We start from the raw sequence: 17,940 nt of genomic DNA, 5'->3' as shown, positions 1-17,940 counted from the left end.
ATCTACCGCTTCCCCCCATCCACAAGGTTTGTTACCCTGTCAAAGAAAGCTATTTGGTTGATTTGACATGATTTGTTCTTGACAAATTCATGCTGACTGTTACTTATCACCTTATTATCTTCTAGGAATTATCTTTAATTCCTGGAGATTCCAGGACAATCCTGGAGGATTGGCAACCCTTGGGATGGGGGCAGGAGTCTGGGTTAAGAAAGAGGTAGAGGCACTGTGTAGCGAGGTGGTCACCCCGCTCTGGCCCTGAAGGGGTAAAAGCAGCCCTGGAGAGGGCTGCAGCTGGGAAAAGGTAGGCTGATGGGGAAACAGCCACAGCTGTGGCCAGCTTAATCAGGGCCCAACTGGCCCTTATAAGAGGGCAGTGGGCCAGAAGCTAGGGCACACATTCTCTCTCTAGCTTCTTGAGGGAGAAGGACCTGGTTGCCTAGGAACTGAGAAGGGTACCTGAGGTAGAGGAGTGCTGGGGAAAGGCAGAGGGAGCTGAGGAGCTCCAGCCTAGAAAAACCCCAGGCTGCAGGTCTTAAAAAGGTACTGGGGCTACAGAGGGGTAGCCCAGAGATAGGCAAAGGCAGTAGGTCCTAACCCCCTTGCTGATGATGAGTGGTTTTCAGACTGCAGTCGGCCCCACGGAGCGGGGGCTAGATGATGACTGGCAGTAGCCACTGAGGCAAGGTGGGTTTAGAGGGCTGGGGGTTCCCCTGGGAGGGGAGACCCAGAGAGAGGGGGTACTGTGGTGGGCAGAACCCCTGGGCTCTGGATAAAAGTTACCTCAAATGAAGTGAGGATAAAAGTTACCTCAAATGAAGTGAGCTCTCTGCAGTGGTTGCAAAAATAGGATGTTGAGGGGCAGAGGGGCTCTTTCCTCCCTTGCAGGAAGATACCTCTCAGCACCCGCTTCCCAGGGCTGTGTTCTCAAGGGCACAGTGCATTCCAATGCCTAGATAAGGCTGTGCTTCTTTATCTGAAGTGATGTATTGAGCTGCTAAAAAAGACTGGACTTGGTGAAATATTTTACAGGTACACCCTCCCCTAAAAATTATAATTGTCATACATGGTGTTAGTGGTTTTTTTTGTTTTTGTTTGTTTGTTTTTTAAAAAACCTAATCCAGGGGTCCTGGAACAGGATGGGCTGGGGGCAATGACCCCATCACTTTTTATCTGCCTTAAGGTCGCTCAGTGGGGTGAGGGGCGGAGAGGAGTGAGTGGAGGTAGAGCCTTGGGGGAAGGGGCAGAGCAGGGGCCAGGGCCATGGTTTCGGTGACAGTTGCCCTCCCACTTCTAGGAAGCTTTTGGCGCTCCTGCCCTAATCTGTTTATATGTCTGCATAAAGCCTCATGGCAGTTCACAAATTTGTCTTGGCTGCTGTTCAGATTGCCTGAATTGGACTGCCTTTTTCTTGTACTGCACTGTAAATGTAGTTTCATTCCTTTAAATTATTTACTTTTTAAAATGCTATTTTTAATTACTCTTGGCATGTCATCATGTTCCTTCATTATAACTGTGCAGATGTCATTGTGCTTTTTATATTTTTATTAGCAAATAGTAATTCATATTTAAATAGTTGCTAGTAGCGTCAGCAATCACATCTCACTTTTGTAATTTACATTTTTTAATTCTATTCTTTTCTTTATTTTATGACTCAAGTTTATTCTTCAGGCTCATATGCATACCAAGTCTGACTGATTTCCTGAGTTGATATCAAAACTTCTTCAGTTTCTTTTGATCTGTCAATGGGGATCACCTTAGTCCCTGTTGTTTTGCTTCTCTATCCTGTACCCTAGTGCTTTTTCATATCACCACTTGTGTGTAGTACTTGGTTCCCAAATATTCTCTGAGGTACAAAAGGACCTAGAGGCTTTTGAGAATCCCACTATAACATTCAATGCCACTTTGGACTTATATGGTTCCCCTCCCACACACACTTTAATTTAAAATGTATTAAAAATTCTTATTTCTGTAAGTAATTCTCATCCTGCAAACACGGAAACACAAACTACTCTTCTATTATTTCATTTGCTGTGTACATGTTTTTTCTTCTGAATTGTTTACATTTCTAATTGAAGATTTAATTTTATAGCCTTTAGGTTTGCTGCCTATTTTGTTCTGATACATTTTGGTGATCTTCATTCTGACAAGTTTGCTTTTTGTACTTCTCGCCAAAATCAAATATATTTTTACATAAATTGTTACTTCTTTGCATAGGTTGGGCAGAGGCATAATATTAACCTCACCTAGTTTACCCTGTGGTGAAACTGAAGTGCCTTGTCTCCCCCCATTGTTTTTAGTAGCTAATGCATATTAGAGAATTTTTCACTTGACCAGAGCTCAAAGAGCCGGGAAGATCCCCCGCAGTTAAAAACACACCTTGTTAGCAGTGAGGCCACACACTATAATGGTGACTCGGGTGTTAAATGCACTTATTCCTGTCCATGTCTTGACAACGGCGATACTGCGGTAATACTGCTCCTTTGCTATCAGAGGTAGGTCATCCCAGGGCATTTTAAACTCAAGGAATTAACAGAGTCTCTCCTCCCCCCCGCCTTCAATTTCCCTTATTCCCTCCCCTTTGCTTACTGAGGGCTTGGCTACCTGGCCACACTAAAGCTGTGACGTTCATGCTTCACAATCCCCCCTTCCACCTCCGCCCACCCCTGGAGCGGGCGCGAGGCGAGCGGAAGTTGCTCGCTGCGACATGGGGAACCTCCCTGCAGTACCCGCTACCTGCCGCAAATTACACCGGAAGCAGTTTAATGTTACACCGCCCCCCCCCCCCCGACTCTTCTCTGAGCGGGGCGCCCCGCAGCGAGTGCCGCGGGGGGTTGGAGGGGGGGGATGTCCAGTCGCGTTCCTGAAGCTCACGTCATGCTATGGCTGCGCCTGCGCTGAGCGTGGCCCCTCCCTGCAGCGGGGCGGAACCGAGTTGCTCAGGGCGCGGTGTCCGCGGGGGCTGGTTTTGAAAGGACCGCGCCTCCCGGAAGTGTTGGGGGCGGGGCCAAATGCAGGAGGCGGCGGCGCGGAGCCTGCGGCGGGGCTTGGAGAGGCTGCGGCCGCTCGTGAAGAATAAGACGCTGCGATACGGGGTCCCCATGATGGTGAGTAGCAGGGGGCGGGGCCAGTAGCGCTCTTCGCGGCCGGGGGCGCTCTCCGGAGCCGGTCGGTGACCCCGCTACTGGGAGGCTCCGCCGCGCCCAGGCTGTGTCTGTGGGGGGCGTTACCGGTTCGGTTCCCGTCCCCGCCGCTCCGGTCCCGGGGGAGCCCGGCTGAGGCCGCCGTGTCGTGTCCGGCTCACGAGGCGCTGTCCCCGTGCACCTCGCCTCCGAGCCCCGCTGTGAGCGGAGCGCTGGGGTCCCCTTCTCCGCTTGCCGGTGCTCGGTGCGGAGCCGGGTCGCTGCTGTCAGCTCCTGCTGCTGAGAGCGGACAGGCCCCGCCTGAGCGGGTTGGGTTGTGGCGGACCCCGGGAGACGCTAACCGGGGCGGGCAAACCCCGATTTCTTTGTGAAAGACTTTCCGAGCGCGCTGTTCAAAGGCTGCGCTGTTGGAAACTTGGTTGGTTTAAATCAGGCGCTTAGACGATGGTGTTGCTGGTGTTCGTTCGTTCACATAGAGCCTTCCCTACCTGGCTGCATCGCTCAGACCCGTTAGGCACATCGGCCAACCCTACTCCCACTATAGACACTGCTCGGTTATGAATGACTTAGCTTAACCTCTCAGCGGGTTAGATTAACTACAGTGCCCTTCCTTAGATGTAGGAAGCGTCTGTGCTGCAGCACTAATGCTGGGAGGGGGAGGGCAAGCAAAGGGGGGGGGGGGCTTGGAGGTCTGTGGCAAAATTTTAAATCACAACGGTGGTTCTCAGTTTCTAAAGTTTGAGAACTACTGGTATAGAGGTGTGTGTGTGAGACTTGGGTTTAGTTACTACTGAGCTGTAGCTCTGCAATGGCTTTTTGTGCTGCCTGTACTTTTAAATGAAGGAATAGGTAGATGAGTGATGTGGCAAAACTGTAGATGCTGCACAATTATTTAGGATAACTAAGATTAGAAAAGGGAATTAAACTCCAGAGTAACCAAACAAAGTGGTGCAATTGCGCAGGGTAATGTCAAATAAAGTTCCGTATAGGTAAGCGTAAGAGAATGCATATTGGCAGAAATAATTCAAGTGCTCAAACGTGCTGATGAGTTTTAAATGTAACCACTCAAAAAGGTTTCAGAGTGGTAGCCATGCTAGTCTGTATCAGCAAAAAGAACAAGGAGTACTTGTGGGTTTTAGCTCATGAAAGCTTATGCCCAAATAAATGTGTTAGTCTCTAAGGTGCGAAAGTACCCCTCATTCTTTTCACTCAAAAAGGAAGACCTAGCCAGCAATGTGGACAGCTCGGTGAAAAGATCTACATGTATTGTGATGGTCAAAAAAGCAAACAAGATTTTTAAGGTGAGTGAAAAATAGTGGAAAATAATCCTGATGTTATCCCATTATATAAATTGATGGTATACCCTCACCTTGAAAACTTTGTTCAGTTTTGGTCAACACATCTCAAAAAAGCTAAGATAAAGTAGAAATGGAAGGGGATCAAGAAAGGCAATAGCAATTCTTAGCCCCACAGCAGGGCTTCTGTCTGAGGAGATATTAAAGTATACAATTTAATCCTTTTACAGTTGAGACAAAGAGGTGACTTGATAGAGATATGTAAAACAATGATGTAAAGAAGGTAAATCAGGGGCTCCTACTTACCCCCTTTCCTTAATGCAACAACAAGGTGACATTTCAAATAAAAGGCTAGTAACAAATTTAACACTTAATAACCATAGCTCTTATCCCTGGGGATGCCTTATTGTTGGTTGGGAAGTGAGAGTCTCATACTATATCTCTTTCCTAGCCCCCTCCCTTTAAAGTTTTTCTCCCTCTGTACATACTTCAGAGCCCCTCTCTTTTGCTTTCCAGAGCTTTCCAGTGCAGGAAGAGAGTGGTGAGGATATGATTCTTGTTAATTTCACAGCTGCTCAAGGAGTTCTGAATAGCATCAGTGAAGCTAAACAGAATCTTGTTAACTTCACTCATACTGTTTGGGAAGCTAGGAGCAGCAGCAGTGGCACTGGATCTGTGTGCATAGTCAGGAAGATACTGACTGTGAACTGAGGCAACAATGTCTTTGCAACCAAAAAGAATAGAGGCTTAATTTCTTCAGAAGTTGTTGGTACATATAGCATTGTTTTACTGTGAGGAAAACTTGGAATGTTGTTTCCTGTGCCATACTTGCTTTGTTGATAAAAAGAGGTCTTTAGTCATGAGGTCTGTCAGCCCTTTCATCAGCACTAAATTCATTTAAAAATACATTCAAACTGCCTTGAAATGAACCTCATTGTCTTTCATTTTACAACTTGAAGTCTAATCTGCCACTCTTTCTGCAGATCTGAGTGAAAAAGATAATCTTAAAGACTATTTTTTATCTGCTTTGAGTCAAAGAGGTTTTCTTTTTAAGTGATCTTTAAAGCCTCAAATTATCAGCCTCTGAGAGTAACATGATCATCAAAGTTCCTCAGTCACATTATCCTAGCAGGAAAGAGTGTTTTCTTCCTAACACCAGCTGGACTGTAGAGAGTGCGAATTAACAAATCAATGGAATGAACAGGGACAGATCTCCACCCTCACCCCCAAGATAAATCAGTGAATCTCATTTTCTTTAATTCTACAAACTTGACATATGGTGATACCAGTGCCTGGCATAAGGCAACATGTGCTTAGGAAAGTGATGTAACCTGGCATGGAACAGCATTTAGCAGCTTGAATGCTAGAGGGTGTAGAGTCCTGAAGCACTAAGATGGTAACATCTGTGTAGATGTTGGAATGAACTCCACTGACCTTGTGAGGAAGAAGGCTGTGTTGCCTGTGTATCCAGTTAGTGTACTTATCTTTATTTCCTGCTGTATCCATCTCTCTCCCTTTCCTATTTCAGAACGGAACAGGGGGATTAACTCTTTCATTACCACCTGCAGGTTATCATGCAGGCCTGTATGGCACTTGGTTCTCCATTACAGAGGAAGGGTCCTAGCTTTCAGTCAGTGTTGTTTCTTATTCCACAGATAATTCTGTCTGCCTGAATAGGGATATGTCTGTCAGTGTCCCATTCCTCCTGTGACACTTTCAGATGATACTGTGCCAGCAAGGCTCTTTGTACTACTGCCAATGGAGCTGGCACCATACACTCTTCCGAGACACTGAGCATGTAAGATTACTTTTCAGTGCAATTAACACATTTAAAGGTGACTGGAAATGCATTTCCTTCAGACAAATACAGATTGTTTTTCCAAATGATTAAGAAAATACGTACTCACTTAAAAATTACAAATAAATAACGTTTTAAAATGAGTGTTGCAAATCACCTCCTACGCTCACAGTAGTAGCCAAGAGTCAAGTTAATTGTTCTTCGTTTGTCTGCCACAGCCAATGACTTTCTAAGCACCTAAAGCTGTATAAGGAATATAAATGTGGAGCTTCTTATGATTCTTGCTCTGCCATCAGATATTGTAAGAGAAAAACAGAAACCTGAGGCTCTGAACTTGAGTCATAGCAGGTAGACCTTTTTAAAATACATCTTGAATTCTAACTTTTTATTGCATACAGAGATATAGTCTCAACTGTAGCATCTTGAACTATTGCACTTTCTAGCCTGATAAAGGTAGATTCTTCTGTCTTCTTTACATTTATCGGTTTCTCTCTCTGCGCTGTAATAAAAATGGCTTGTGTTTCCCATTCTTCCTCTGAATTCTGCCTCTGGCATTGAAAGTGCTGTGCATATTGTTGCATTGCCATTTTGTGTGTTCCTATTAATCAGCACTCTGCTCTTTGTGTCACATACAGAGCAGGGAACAGAGTTCAGCCAGGAAGGAACACACCAGCAGCATTGGAATAAGTGGTCAGTACTTCTAAGCACCATCAAGGAATGACAGTGGTCTGCCAGGCTCCTACTAAAGACTTATTTGTCTGGTTAAATTAATAAACATTCTGCTGGCAGGACAGTTTGGATTTATGTTTTTTGGGGTTATTTTTATCGCTAGTTGAAAGCTCTGGAAGCTCTGACTAGTGTTCAGAAAGATTTTTGTCTGCATTCTGGAGCCTGCCTTTTTACCATGCAATGTGTTTTTTGGGTGGGCAGTCTCTTGCAGGCCTAATGGTCTGGTGAAGCCACTCTATTTTTTTTAATGTATTTAAATAAATGGCTATCTGAGGATCTCTTAATGAAGTGGGTTCAGACTCCAAAAAGTAGGTGAATTTCTGAATGCCTGATCCTGTAATATGCTGAGCACATTTCACTTCCATTACCTTGTAGGATCTAAGTGAAGATGGCACATCCTAGAATTGAGAAAGATTCTTGCTATGAATAAAGATTCTAAGGGACACTGCTGACGTTAATTTCTGGGTACACAGATCGTTACTACATTGTCTTCACTTATTGCATCAAGTGCCAAAACTCCCATTACAAACACACAAGGAGCATTTCCTCTGCTTCTTGATGCTCTGCCAGCATCATGGCACCCTTAAGCTCACACATAGCATTCCACTAAAAATTCACAGAATGTGAATCTCAGAATCTTCAGGGAATTTATATTTATTGCCTCGTGACTTTTCTGTTCAAAATACACTTTACTGTATGAAACATATTGAATTTAAATCTTCATATGCCTAGAATGTGTAGATGAAGAACAAATGGGCCTTAATACTTATCCTTGAGACCCAAAATGGCTTCTGAGTCTTGTAGGTAAACTGATGTATATGTAAACAAACACCTACTAGTGCTGTACATAGAGGATAAAATCTTTTGTTAATGTTATTTTAGTCTTTAAAACAATTTCTCCCAACCACTGATTCATATGCTGTCACCGGTATGTGTCTGTGGCTATTATTCCAAGCACTGCTCCTCTAATCTAATGATGAGATGAGTTTCTGTACTGGGTCCCTGCTGCACCACTGCTTCTAAACTCTTATTCAGCTGCATCCTTTCTGGAGTATGGCACTGCTCTATGTGAGACCATCCTTTGAAACAGCCTATGGTATGCTGGAAGCTAGTGTGCACACCTGAATGGTCTGCTATGGCTGGTTCAGCTCTGGTCTTAGTTTGGTAAACTAGTACGGCTGCCTGAATTAGCTGATGTACAGTGTCTTTCCTTAGTCCTTCAGTGCATTGATTTAGGTCTAGGGCATGTAAGAGAGTTTCTGAATGAATGTCTTCCGAAAACACAGCAATGTTCTTTTATTCTGTGAATAGGACCCCAACTTCATTTTGAATAGATTGTGTATGTGTGAATTTAGTGCTGGTAGAATGGGCCAGCCTGAGAGTCATGTAGACTGTAGTCCTCTGTTTATCCTCAGAAAAGATGATACACAGTAGTGGTGATGTTGGCTTCCTTCTCCTCCTCCTCCCCCATTTCCTCTGTACAGCCCTGCAATATGTCTCGGTCCTTATCAGGTGGAATCACAGAGAGGGGCAGGAGGTTAGTTCTGTTTCCATGGCTCATTGAGTTTTTAGCCCTGTCCTAATACTGACAACTAGGGGGACAGTTAATGGCAACAGTGGTGATGGTTTCTTTGTTTTTTGTAATGTAGCTATTAGTCTAATGGTAACTGAACTTATACCAATATCTTTTCACGCTCAGAAACCACCAATGTGCGAGCAGATGGAAAGAGCCTTGGTCACAATAAACCTTAGCTGGATTTGCACCTATGATTTATGGGTGGCAGTAAACTTAGTTTTTAAAATGGTACTAGGATTCCCTTTTTATTTATTTATTTTTTTTTAAAGAAAGGGGCAGTGTTGTTTGTAACAGTAAGCTGTGCTTGACCACCACAGCATATTTGTTCTCCAAACAGCTGCAGCTGCTGAGTGAAATTCCCTTGTCACCTGACCAGTCTATGCACTGTGTATAATGCAAGATGACAACAGTCTGGTTGAAAAAGCCCATTTTTGCTAATGCTCACGCAAAGGAACATATGGGTTGCTGTTTCCTCTGTTGTTCTGAGATTGGTTTCTATTAAATGCCTTTTCTGCATTCTCCCATACGTTAAGAAATGGACATTTTAATAAACAAGATTTTTTGCCAAAAAAATAGACTGCAGTGTCTACAGCGTGTGACAAAACTGAGCTTTACAATGTGGCCCCCAGCCATTCGCATCTCGAATGTCATCCAGCATCACCGCTGTGATGCTCTGCTGTGTTCAATGATAACGGGGGTGGGTGTGTGTGTGTGTCCCTCTGTGTGCTGCCCCGGCTCTGCACAGGTAGCTGGCACAGCAGACCCCAAGAGCAACCCCATGGACCACAGACTCCGATAAGGCACCAGGCCAGGTTTATTGTCAAATGAAACGCAGTCTCTAACTCCCCGGATCAGATGTCGACAGTTCTGCTTGTATATGTGTGCTCCCTGACAATGGACCAGTTCAGTCAGTGGCAGGATTCTTCACTGCCCCCTAGGCCAGACAAAAGACAACTACTCAAGGGTGCATTCTTATACACAGGTACAAACAAGTTACACATCACTCCTGACATATTGCTGTCTCTCTCCTGGTACATGTTGATTCGAACAAAACAACTCTATCCATCATATTATCCTTTTGACCCTGTCTTTAGGATGGGTCAGCCTGTTCCTTATTATCGATGTGGAATGTTAGTACCGGAATGTTCTGGTACCATCCTGGCACATGTTTATCTTACTAGTGCTTAGTACCTTTTAAGTATGCGTATACGTGCACTATCAGCCACCTTCTTGCCAGCTTCTGTGAGCAGTGCCTGCCTCTGACTCACAGTTTAACTTTGCTTATGTTAAAGTCTTGACCATTACTTTAGTTCAGGCCTTAAGTCTCATACCAGGCCTCTGATACAAGGGATTATGTTTCAGGGCCTCATCTTACTACATTGAATATGGTCCCAATATGCAGTGCTCCAAACTGATCCAGGTGATCTGGTTGCTTGGATCAAGATGGAGTACTGTGTGCTGAGACCTGCAATCTGAGGCCTGAATGCCATTGCCTCCAATCTTGAATAGAACAATCTGCTTTTTTTTTTTTTTTAAACCAAGTTGCTGCCCTAGGGTTGTCAGCAGGGCCCTTTACTTAGTATATTTTATCTGCTCATGAAATACACATACACACCCTTCTGTGTTTCCGTAGTTGTGTATGAACAGTGCAGAAGAATTCTGCTGGCAGTGGCTACAGGAGGCAGAATAGTCAGAACAACAGGTTGCAATGTTTGTTAAGGAGTAGGTTTCCCAGCAGGGCTGGCCCTTGTTTTCAACTTGGGTAGGTTGCAGCAGAAGAGAGGCTATTGCTGATCTCTAAGCTAGAAGTATTTATGCACTGTAATGATGTTCACTCCTTTCTCTATTGGTTGTCATCTGCTAACACACAATTCCTAAACATTTTTTTTCTTAATTTGTGCTTTGCATCAAATATATATTTTTCAAGGCACTCTAGCACCTTTCAAAAGGAAGCTCTATGGCCTGAAATGAAAATCAGGTTAATCTTTTTGCCACAAAGAGGAGTCCTGAGTTAGAGACCCTCCCCCTTTTGTGGGGAGGAGAACCAAACTGAATGATCCCACCCAGATTTCTGCTCAAATGAAAGGGGAGAAGGGATAAGGTGGGAGGGGAAAAATGAGGCTTATGTGAGATGATTTTTTTACCCCTAATCCATTTCTCTGTCCCATTTGTCTTCACACTTGGATTTAGCACACACAGATTGACTGACTGCCCCCAGCCCCTCCCCTGCTGTTCCCCCTACCCTGCAGCCTCAGCGTGGCTGGCTCTGGCCAGGCAGTGCAGCTGCCAGTCCTGCTGCTCTGAGCGGCATGGTAAGGGAGCGGGGGGGGGGGGGGGGGGCTGGATAAGGGGCAGGGTGTTCCAGGGGGCAGTCAAGGGAGCAGGGGCGGTTGGATGGGGCAGAGATGCGGGGGTGGGGGGTGGTCAGGGAACAGGGAGTTGGATAGGCATGGGAGTCCTGGAGGGCCTGTGGATCGGGGTCATGGAAGTCAGGGGACAGGGAGCAAGGGGGGGTTGGGTAGAAGGTAGGGTCCCAGGGGGCAGTTAGGAGCAGGGGATCCCGGGTGGGGGTGGTCAGGGGACAAGGAGCAGGGAGGTTTGGATGGGTTGGGAGTTCTGAGGAGGCGGGTAGGGGGCGGTGGCCAGTCTGTTTGGGGAGGCACAGCCTTCCCTACCCAGCCCGCCATACAGTTTCGGAACCCCAATGTGGCCCTCAGGCCAAAAAGTTTGCTCATCCCTGGACTATACATTACCATCTGGAGGCTGCTCATACGAAATGAGTTGGGAGTCTCAGTAAACTTCCCATTTAGACAAATGTTCATGGTACAAAACCACCACTACAGCTGGCACTAATTGTCTCCCTTATTAGCAGTCACAGCATAGGGACCAATGATTTGAAATGTCCATGGAGACTAAACTATCGCCTTGCCCTAGAGGGGAATCCCTCCAGCTCAGAGTTGAGCCAGATAGCTGTTTTGGTGGGATGGAAGCTTCCAGTGCTGCTGCACTTGTTTAGTGGATAAATGGAGGACTTCGTTCTCCAGAGCTGTCCAACCGGCACCTCTCACCAGCACTGAACTGCACGCACAACAGTTTTTAAAAAAGGAAACCCCCAAAACCTTTTAACTCTGATCACTGCAAACCAAAAAAAAAAAAATTCATATGACTTCCAGTTTTGCAGCTACACAATGCAGAGCTTGAGGCTTTGGCAGCAGCTGTCTTGGAGAAGACTGGCTTGAAAATTATCATATTACTGCTCCAGTAATATATTTCATAACATTTTCCTGCTTTCTTTTCACCAGTGCATGATCTGAGTTGCCAGTATTGAATATTGTGATGTGATTAATTTAGGGATTTATGACAAAGGAAATGTAATTTTGTAAGTTGGCTTTCACAATCGGTGCTGCAGCAGGAATGAGTTTCTTTAGCAACGGGGATTCTATAATACAGCAAATTGCTAGGTGATGTCAGAGAAATTGGCTCTTGTTATTTTGCTAACCCAAGAGACTAAGGGTGGCTGCTTTAGATTGTTCAGGATAACTCAGGGAAGTGCAGTAAGTCAGGGAGTTCTCATGCCATCAGTGAACAACTCACTTTTAATTGGTGACAAGCACTAGCATTCTCCATCTGAAATGCAGCCTTAATAATCAGCCCAATGCCATCCATAACTGTTTGCATAACACACTTCAACAGAGAAGAGAATGGGTAGATTTAAAAATAAAGTTAAGGAGAATTTAATGTCAATTGTTTTTGCATAAAACGCTTACTGAGGTTGCTGAATTTATGTGACAGATGGTACTCTTACGTCACCTTCTTTTATTCTACTTTGCAACATGTTAGTCTTCTGTGCATGCATGATTACGGTAAAATGTTGGGTTATTTTATAGATAATCATTGATGCATATAGGAATAATCCAGTTTGGAACGTTTAAGAGGGTATTTATGGTGGCAGTGCTACTAATATGCAAAGTATTGTATAAGTTATAAGTATTTATTTTTAAAGCTGACCTTTAGATGTCAAAAAACAATGAAAAAATACCACCATTAGATCCATATGTTGAATGCTTCAAAATAACTAGTTAGAGGGACATTTCAGCATGCAGTGAAGTCAGAACCTTTTTTATTTCTTCTCTTGCACATTCTATAAAGTGTAAAATATTAACAGCTTTCTCACATAAAAAAATACAGGTTTATCTGAGCTTTTTCAAGTTGGTTCTGTTCTCCAGTTGGGTTGTCCACAGCATAGGGTATGCTGGGTCATCTGATTAAATGTGAGGCAGCAATTTGCAGGTTACTATAATTGGGGTGAGTAAATGTTTTAATCAGGGTGGATAAAACTCAATGATTTTCTTTTAAAATCAGTTTTGATTTTAACAGATTTTTTGATAAAATGCTTTGAGGAAAAAAATCTATTTAAAAATTTTAATTAGGATACATTATAGCTCATCTCATCGAATAAGGATTATAAATTCTATAGTATGAGACAATATATTCATGTAATGTTTAAGAAAAGTTTTGTAAATTAGTTCATGGATTAGGGATCCAATCTTATGGGGTTCCAAGGGCTTCTGTATACATTATTTAGGTTAATCTTTCTATCCACCCAATGGAACTCAGTGCTCAGTCTAGAAGATACCATCAAAGATGATTAGTTTTGCAGTTCTCAAACTGTGGGTTTGTCTCCAGAGATAACATGCTTGTTAACAGCAAAAATATTTTTAAATGAATGAATAAATAAATAAAATAGAGGTGAGAAATAACAGGCCTCAACCCTATTGTCCCTCTGCAAATTTGTGTACACAAAGTCAATCCCTTACCTCTCTAAAAGTGGAAAGTTTCAGAAAGTTCAATTAATAGAAGATTGTTGGGGGTGGAATAGATCTGGACAAGGAGAAGTCCGGAGATAAATGTGAGAAGGGAGGGACAGGCAGTAGAAACAAAAGGTGGAACTGTTTGAGCAGCATATTCCAGAAGTCTTGAGGTCTTTGAGTGTAGTCTTCATTGATTTGAGATCTACCATACCACTCTCACTAGAAGGGAAAACCTATAATGGCTGCAAACCATAAGAGACCCAGTTTGGGAATATTTTAATGAAGTTCCTCTACCTGTGGTTAAGACAGGCATGTGTGCAAAATGCAAACAGTGCAACAAAGAAATGCAAGGCCTGGTTGCCGGAATGAAACAACATCATGAGAAGTGTTCCTTCTCAGGAGGAAGCTGTGGTGAAGGTGATGAAAGGAACATGTCTGAATGTGACAGTCCACGCCCCTAGAGTCAGGGCAGCGTGGCCCATCGGTCACAATCTATAAAGCAGCTCTTCAGTGCAGGGCAGCGTGGTCTAGCGACCAGAGTCTATAGAGCCGCCCTTTGATGCAGGGCCTAGTGGCCAGCGTCTATAGGATTGGGGCACCCCTTATGGGGTGTGGCAGCCTCGGTAGGGGGGCCCGGGCCCACCCAACTCCACTGGGCCCCACTCAGGGCCTTAACAGTGGCGTAGTGCCTTGCCACTCACTCAGCAGGTGGGTCCTACTGAAACACGCTGAGTTTCCCCGGGGGGGGGGGGGGGCGGATAGGTACCACTCAGTCACTCTACCTGGGTCACTTCTTACCAGAATCTATGTTGAGGTTTCCCAGGAGATGTCAGGTCCTCTGTGTTTGGCAAGGCCAGTCATCTCCAAGAGTTCCTCCAATCGCCTGGGTGCAGGCAGGCCGTGCAGGGCTTTGATTCCTGGTGCAATCAGGGGCTGTGGCTGGCCCTCCACAGGAGCTTCCCAGGCAGGTCCTTCCCCTGCAGCCTCCAGCCCAGAATGAGCTGGGCTCCCTCCCTTTATACTACTAGAGCACTTGGAGCATGCCCAGTCTTGCCAGGGAGGCAGGACTTCTGCTGTCAATAACGTGGGCTTAACCCTGCCTGGGCTAGTGTGGGGTAAGCGGACCCCGCCACACTGAACATGCAGGATCTTCAGGTTGATAAACTTTTTTTATTTCATACTTCTTTCTTAAGGACTGCCTGTCTTCCTTCTGGACTATTCTTGAATTCTCATGTTTGAGCAAAAAAAATATAGTTGTTAGTACCATAGAGTATCATTTTAGATGCAGGTGTGATAAATAAATAGCTGAAATAGACAGATCTTCCTTTTACAATTTCACCTTTAAAGTACTACTGGGTGTCAGTGAATGCAAAGAGTAATACTAAATGAGCAGTATGGTAATAATAATTAAATAACTGCATTGACTTATTTTGTTTAGGAGAATCCATCCTCAACATACAGGATTCTGAAGACTATCCACCCTCAAGATCACCATCACTTTCTATAGTTTCAGAGTTATCTGCCAATGATAGTGTTTCAGTCATATCATGTATGTCATATAGCCACAGTATATCACCTGTAGCAAAAAGAAAAAAATAATCTCCATCATCCAGGAACAGCCATAGATAAGTTTGTGATAAGAACCAGCAGATTACAAAGAGGTAGTTGATGGAAAAAATTGCCCCATTTGTTTATGCAACAAACTCTCCTTTCCATGATTGAGAACCCATACTTCATTAACATGGTTCAGTGATTAAGACCAGGATACAGTCCACCCAACAGAGCAGATGTCGCAGGCAAATTGCAAATTGCAAATTTCATAAAGTATATGAAAGAGAAATTGAGCAGTGTGCAAAAGGTCTAGAGGGTGAAATTGTTAACTTGAGTCTTGATGTTTGGAGCAGTGTCCACAATGATCCTGTTGTATGTGCTTGCGTGACAACAGAAGAAGGGAATGTCTTCCTTACAGAAACCATTGATACATCAGGAAATGCACACACAGCAGAATACTTACAAGAAGTAGCAATAAAAGTTATAACAAACTGAAAAAAAAATTCAAATGTCTAGTATGCATCTTGGTCACAGACAATGCTGCAAATGTATCCAAGATGAGAAGAAATTATGTAGAAAGAGTCCCAAGCTAATAACATACCGTTGCAGTGCTCATTTGATGCACCTCCTAGCCTAAGACTTCAGTGCTCCAGAAATAAAGGCTAATGTTGTTGAAATTGCAATATACTTCCATAACAACCACTTTGCAGCAGCTGCTCTGAAAAAAATGCGAGGAACCAAGCTAACTCTCCCACAAGACGTGCGATGGAACTCAGTAGTGGACTGTTTTGAGCACTGTATCAAGAACTGACCTAATCTGATGAGTTTGTGAACAAAATCGTGAAAAAATAGATGGCACTCCCACAGCCAAAGTTCTCAACGTTGAGCTTAAGAGAAATGTTGAACACATGCTGAGTACTCTGAAGCATATTTCTGTAGCCTTGAACAAAATGCAGGGAAATAACTGTTTTACAGCTGATGCTGTTGAAATTTGGAAGGAACTGAGTGAGATCTTAAAAAGAAAAATAGACAATGTATGGCAGAGCTCTGACCTTGCCCCCATGGGTCCTGCGCTTCTAGGCAGTATATGCTAGCCTCAGTGGCTCTCTGTGACCCTCCACGTAGCCCTTCTCTCTCTAGGGCCAGGGTTACAGTCTACAGAGCCCTTTTCATCATAGGCCAGCAAGGAGGTTGGTGAGAGAACTTCCACAGTCGCTGTTGTCCCTAGGGGCTTGTTTTAGAACAGTTTAGCCTCCTGTCCTGACAAGGACCGGACGTCCCCTCCCAGGAGGTGTTCCTGTAGTGGTGGGTTAGGGGGAACCTGGGCCCACCCTCTACTCCTGGTTCCGGCCCAGGGACCCTAATGGTAGCAGCTGTTGGCAGCCAACCTTTCACTGCCAGAGTTGCTACATTTCCCTGGGCCACTTCCCCACAGCTCTCCTGCTTCTCCCTTCTTCACCCTTACCTTAGGGCTCCCTTATCAAGAACTTGAGGGTGTCTTCATTAACCAGCCCTTCAGCCACACTTTCTCTTCCCTGGCTCTCTCTGCCTGACTGGAGTGAGCCCTTTTTATAGTATCAGCGGGGCCTTAATTAGAGTCAGGTTGTCACATTAGCTTAATGGCCTCACCTGACTCTTTGCAGGTTAATTGGAGTCAGGTGTTCTCATTAGCCTGGAGCAGCGCCTGCTCTGGTCAGTCAGGGAACAGAAAACTTAATCCAGTGGCCAGTATATCTGCCTTCTGCTATACCCAACTGGCCTGGGTCTATCACAAATGATAGTTAAATTACAAGCATTAAAAAAAAAACAAATGGAACAAGCACTATCTCCAGCTCATTTTCTTGCAGATATTCTTGATACTCGGTACCAGGGTCAAAACTGCTGAAGAGAAGTTGGCTATGACATGGACATCCAGCAATCATTCCTCCATAATATCAACTATAATAAACTTCAGAGCTAAGGGTGAACCATTTAAGAAATATGTTTGCTGATGATGTTTTAAAGAAAGTCCCACCAGTTCACTGGTGGAAGTCACTTAAGCACTTGGATTCAGAGACTGTTGAAGTGAGATAATCTCACTTTTAACAGCAGTAGCTGCTTCTGCCGGTGTAGAAAGACTATATTTTCTTTCTTTGGACTAATTCATTCCAAACTGAGAAATCGTTTGTGACCTGAAAAAGCAGGAAAGCTTGTTTTTTCTTTTCCGAATTATGAACAAACAGGAAAATGAAGGTGAAGATGACTGACTGTTAGCTGCAGAAGCCAATATTTTAAATTTCTCATGTTGACCTGTCTGACATAGCCAATTTAATTTTTTTTAATATTTCATTTAACTATTTTTAGTTAAAAACAATTTTAACAAAAACAAACTTGATTTTTCAAAAATCCATATGCTTGTTTTGTAAAATATTATGTTTGCTGTTGAAGAAAAAATCCAAATGCATAACTTTGTTTTAGTTAAATAAAACAATTTAAATGTCTGTCTGATGTTCTCCTCCTAATACAGCATGGCAAGAAAATCCTCCAAATATTAATGATTAACCTGTTGAATTGGAGATAGTTCACCTCCCAGTGAGTTCATAAATATCTGCTTCAATTACCTTTTGGTAAATGAAATAACCAAACAATCATTCATTTTCTGATATAGCTGTAAAATTATTCTGAAAAGTTTTCAAAATAAATCACTTTAAACATGTAGAGTGTGTACCTTCTAAAAATGAAACCTACATCTCTGAGTTGTGAAGAATATGTATTAAGGTTATAACAACCAACAAGAATGCACTTTTATGTAGAAATCCATGATTAAATCGAGTCTTCCTCACTAGTGATTCAAATCCACCCTGGTTTTAATTTTCAGTATGTACTTAATTACTGCTCCTCCTTCAGTTGCTCAGCATTATATACATAATTGTAACATTGGTAAGAATTATTATTTATTATTAGTGGTGGTAGGAAATATTTATATTATGGCACACCCAATGGTCCCTGTTAGGGAAGATGACTATTTCTGATTTGGAAATGAGAAAATGGAACCAACCCA

At 43.7% G+C, this 17,940-nt stretch overlaps 1 protein-coding gene across 1 annotated transcript in view; it reads left to right on the top strand.

Moving 5' to 3' along the window:
- The first annotated feature begins 2,979 nt into the window (after window positions 1–2,979).
- LOC128835882 (cytochrome c oxidase assembly protein COX16 homolog, mitochondrial) overlaps window positions 2,980–17,940 on the top strand; it is a 73,388-nt gene continuing 58,427 nt past the window's right edge. Inside the window, exon 1 of the mRNA XM_054025759.1 lies at window positions 2,980–3,104. Coding sequence (XP_053881734.1) covers window positions 3,009–3,104 — 96 coding nt within the window. The 5' untranslated portion in view covers window positions 2,980–3,008. The remainder of the gene's footprint in view (window positions 3,105–17,940) is intronic.

Source organism: Malaclemys terrapin, chromosome 4, assembly GCF_027887155.1.
Source record: "Malaclemys terrapin pileata isolate rMalTer1 chromosome 4, rMalTer1.hap1, whole genome shotgun sequence".
Lineage (NCBI taxonomy): Eukaryota > Metazoa > Chordata > Testudines > Emydidae > Malaclemys > Malaclemys terrapin.
This window is presented reverse-complemented; position numbering and strand designations above follow the sequence as displayed.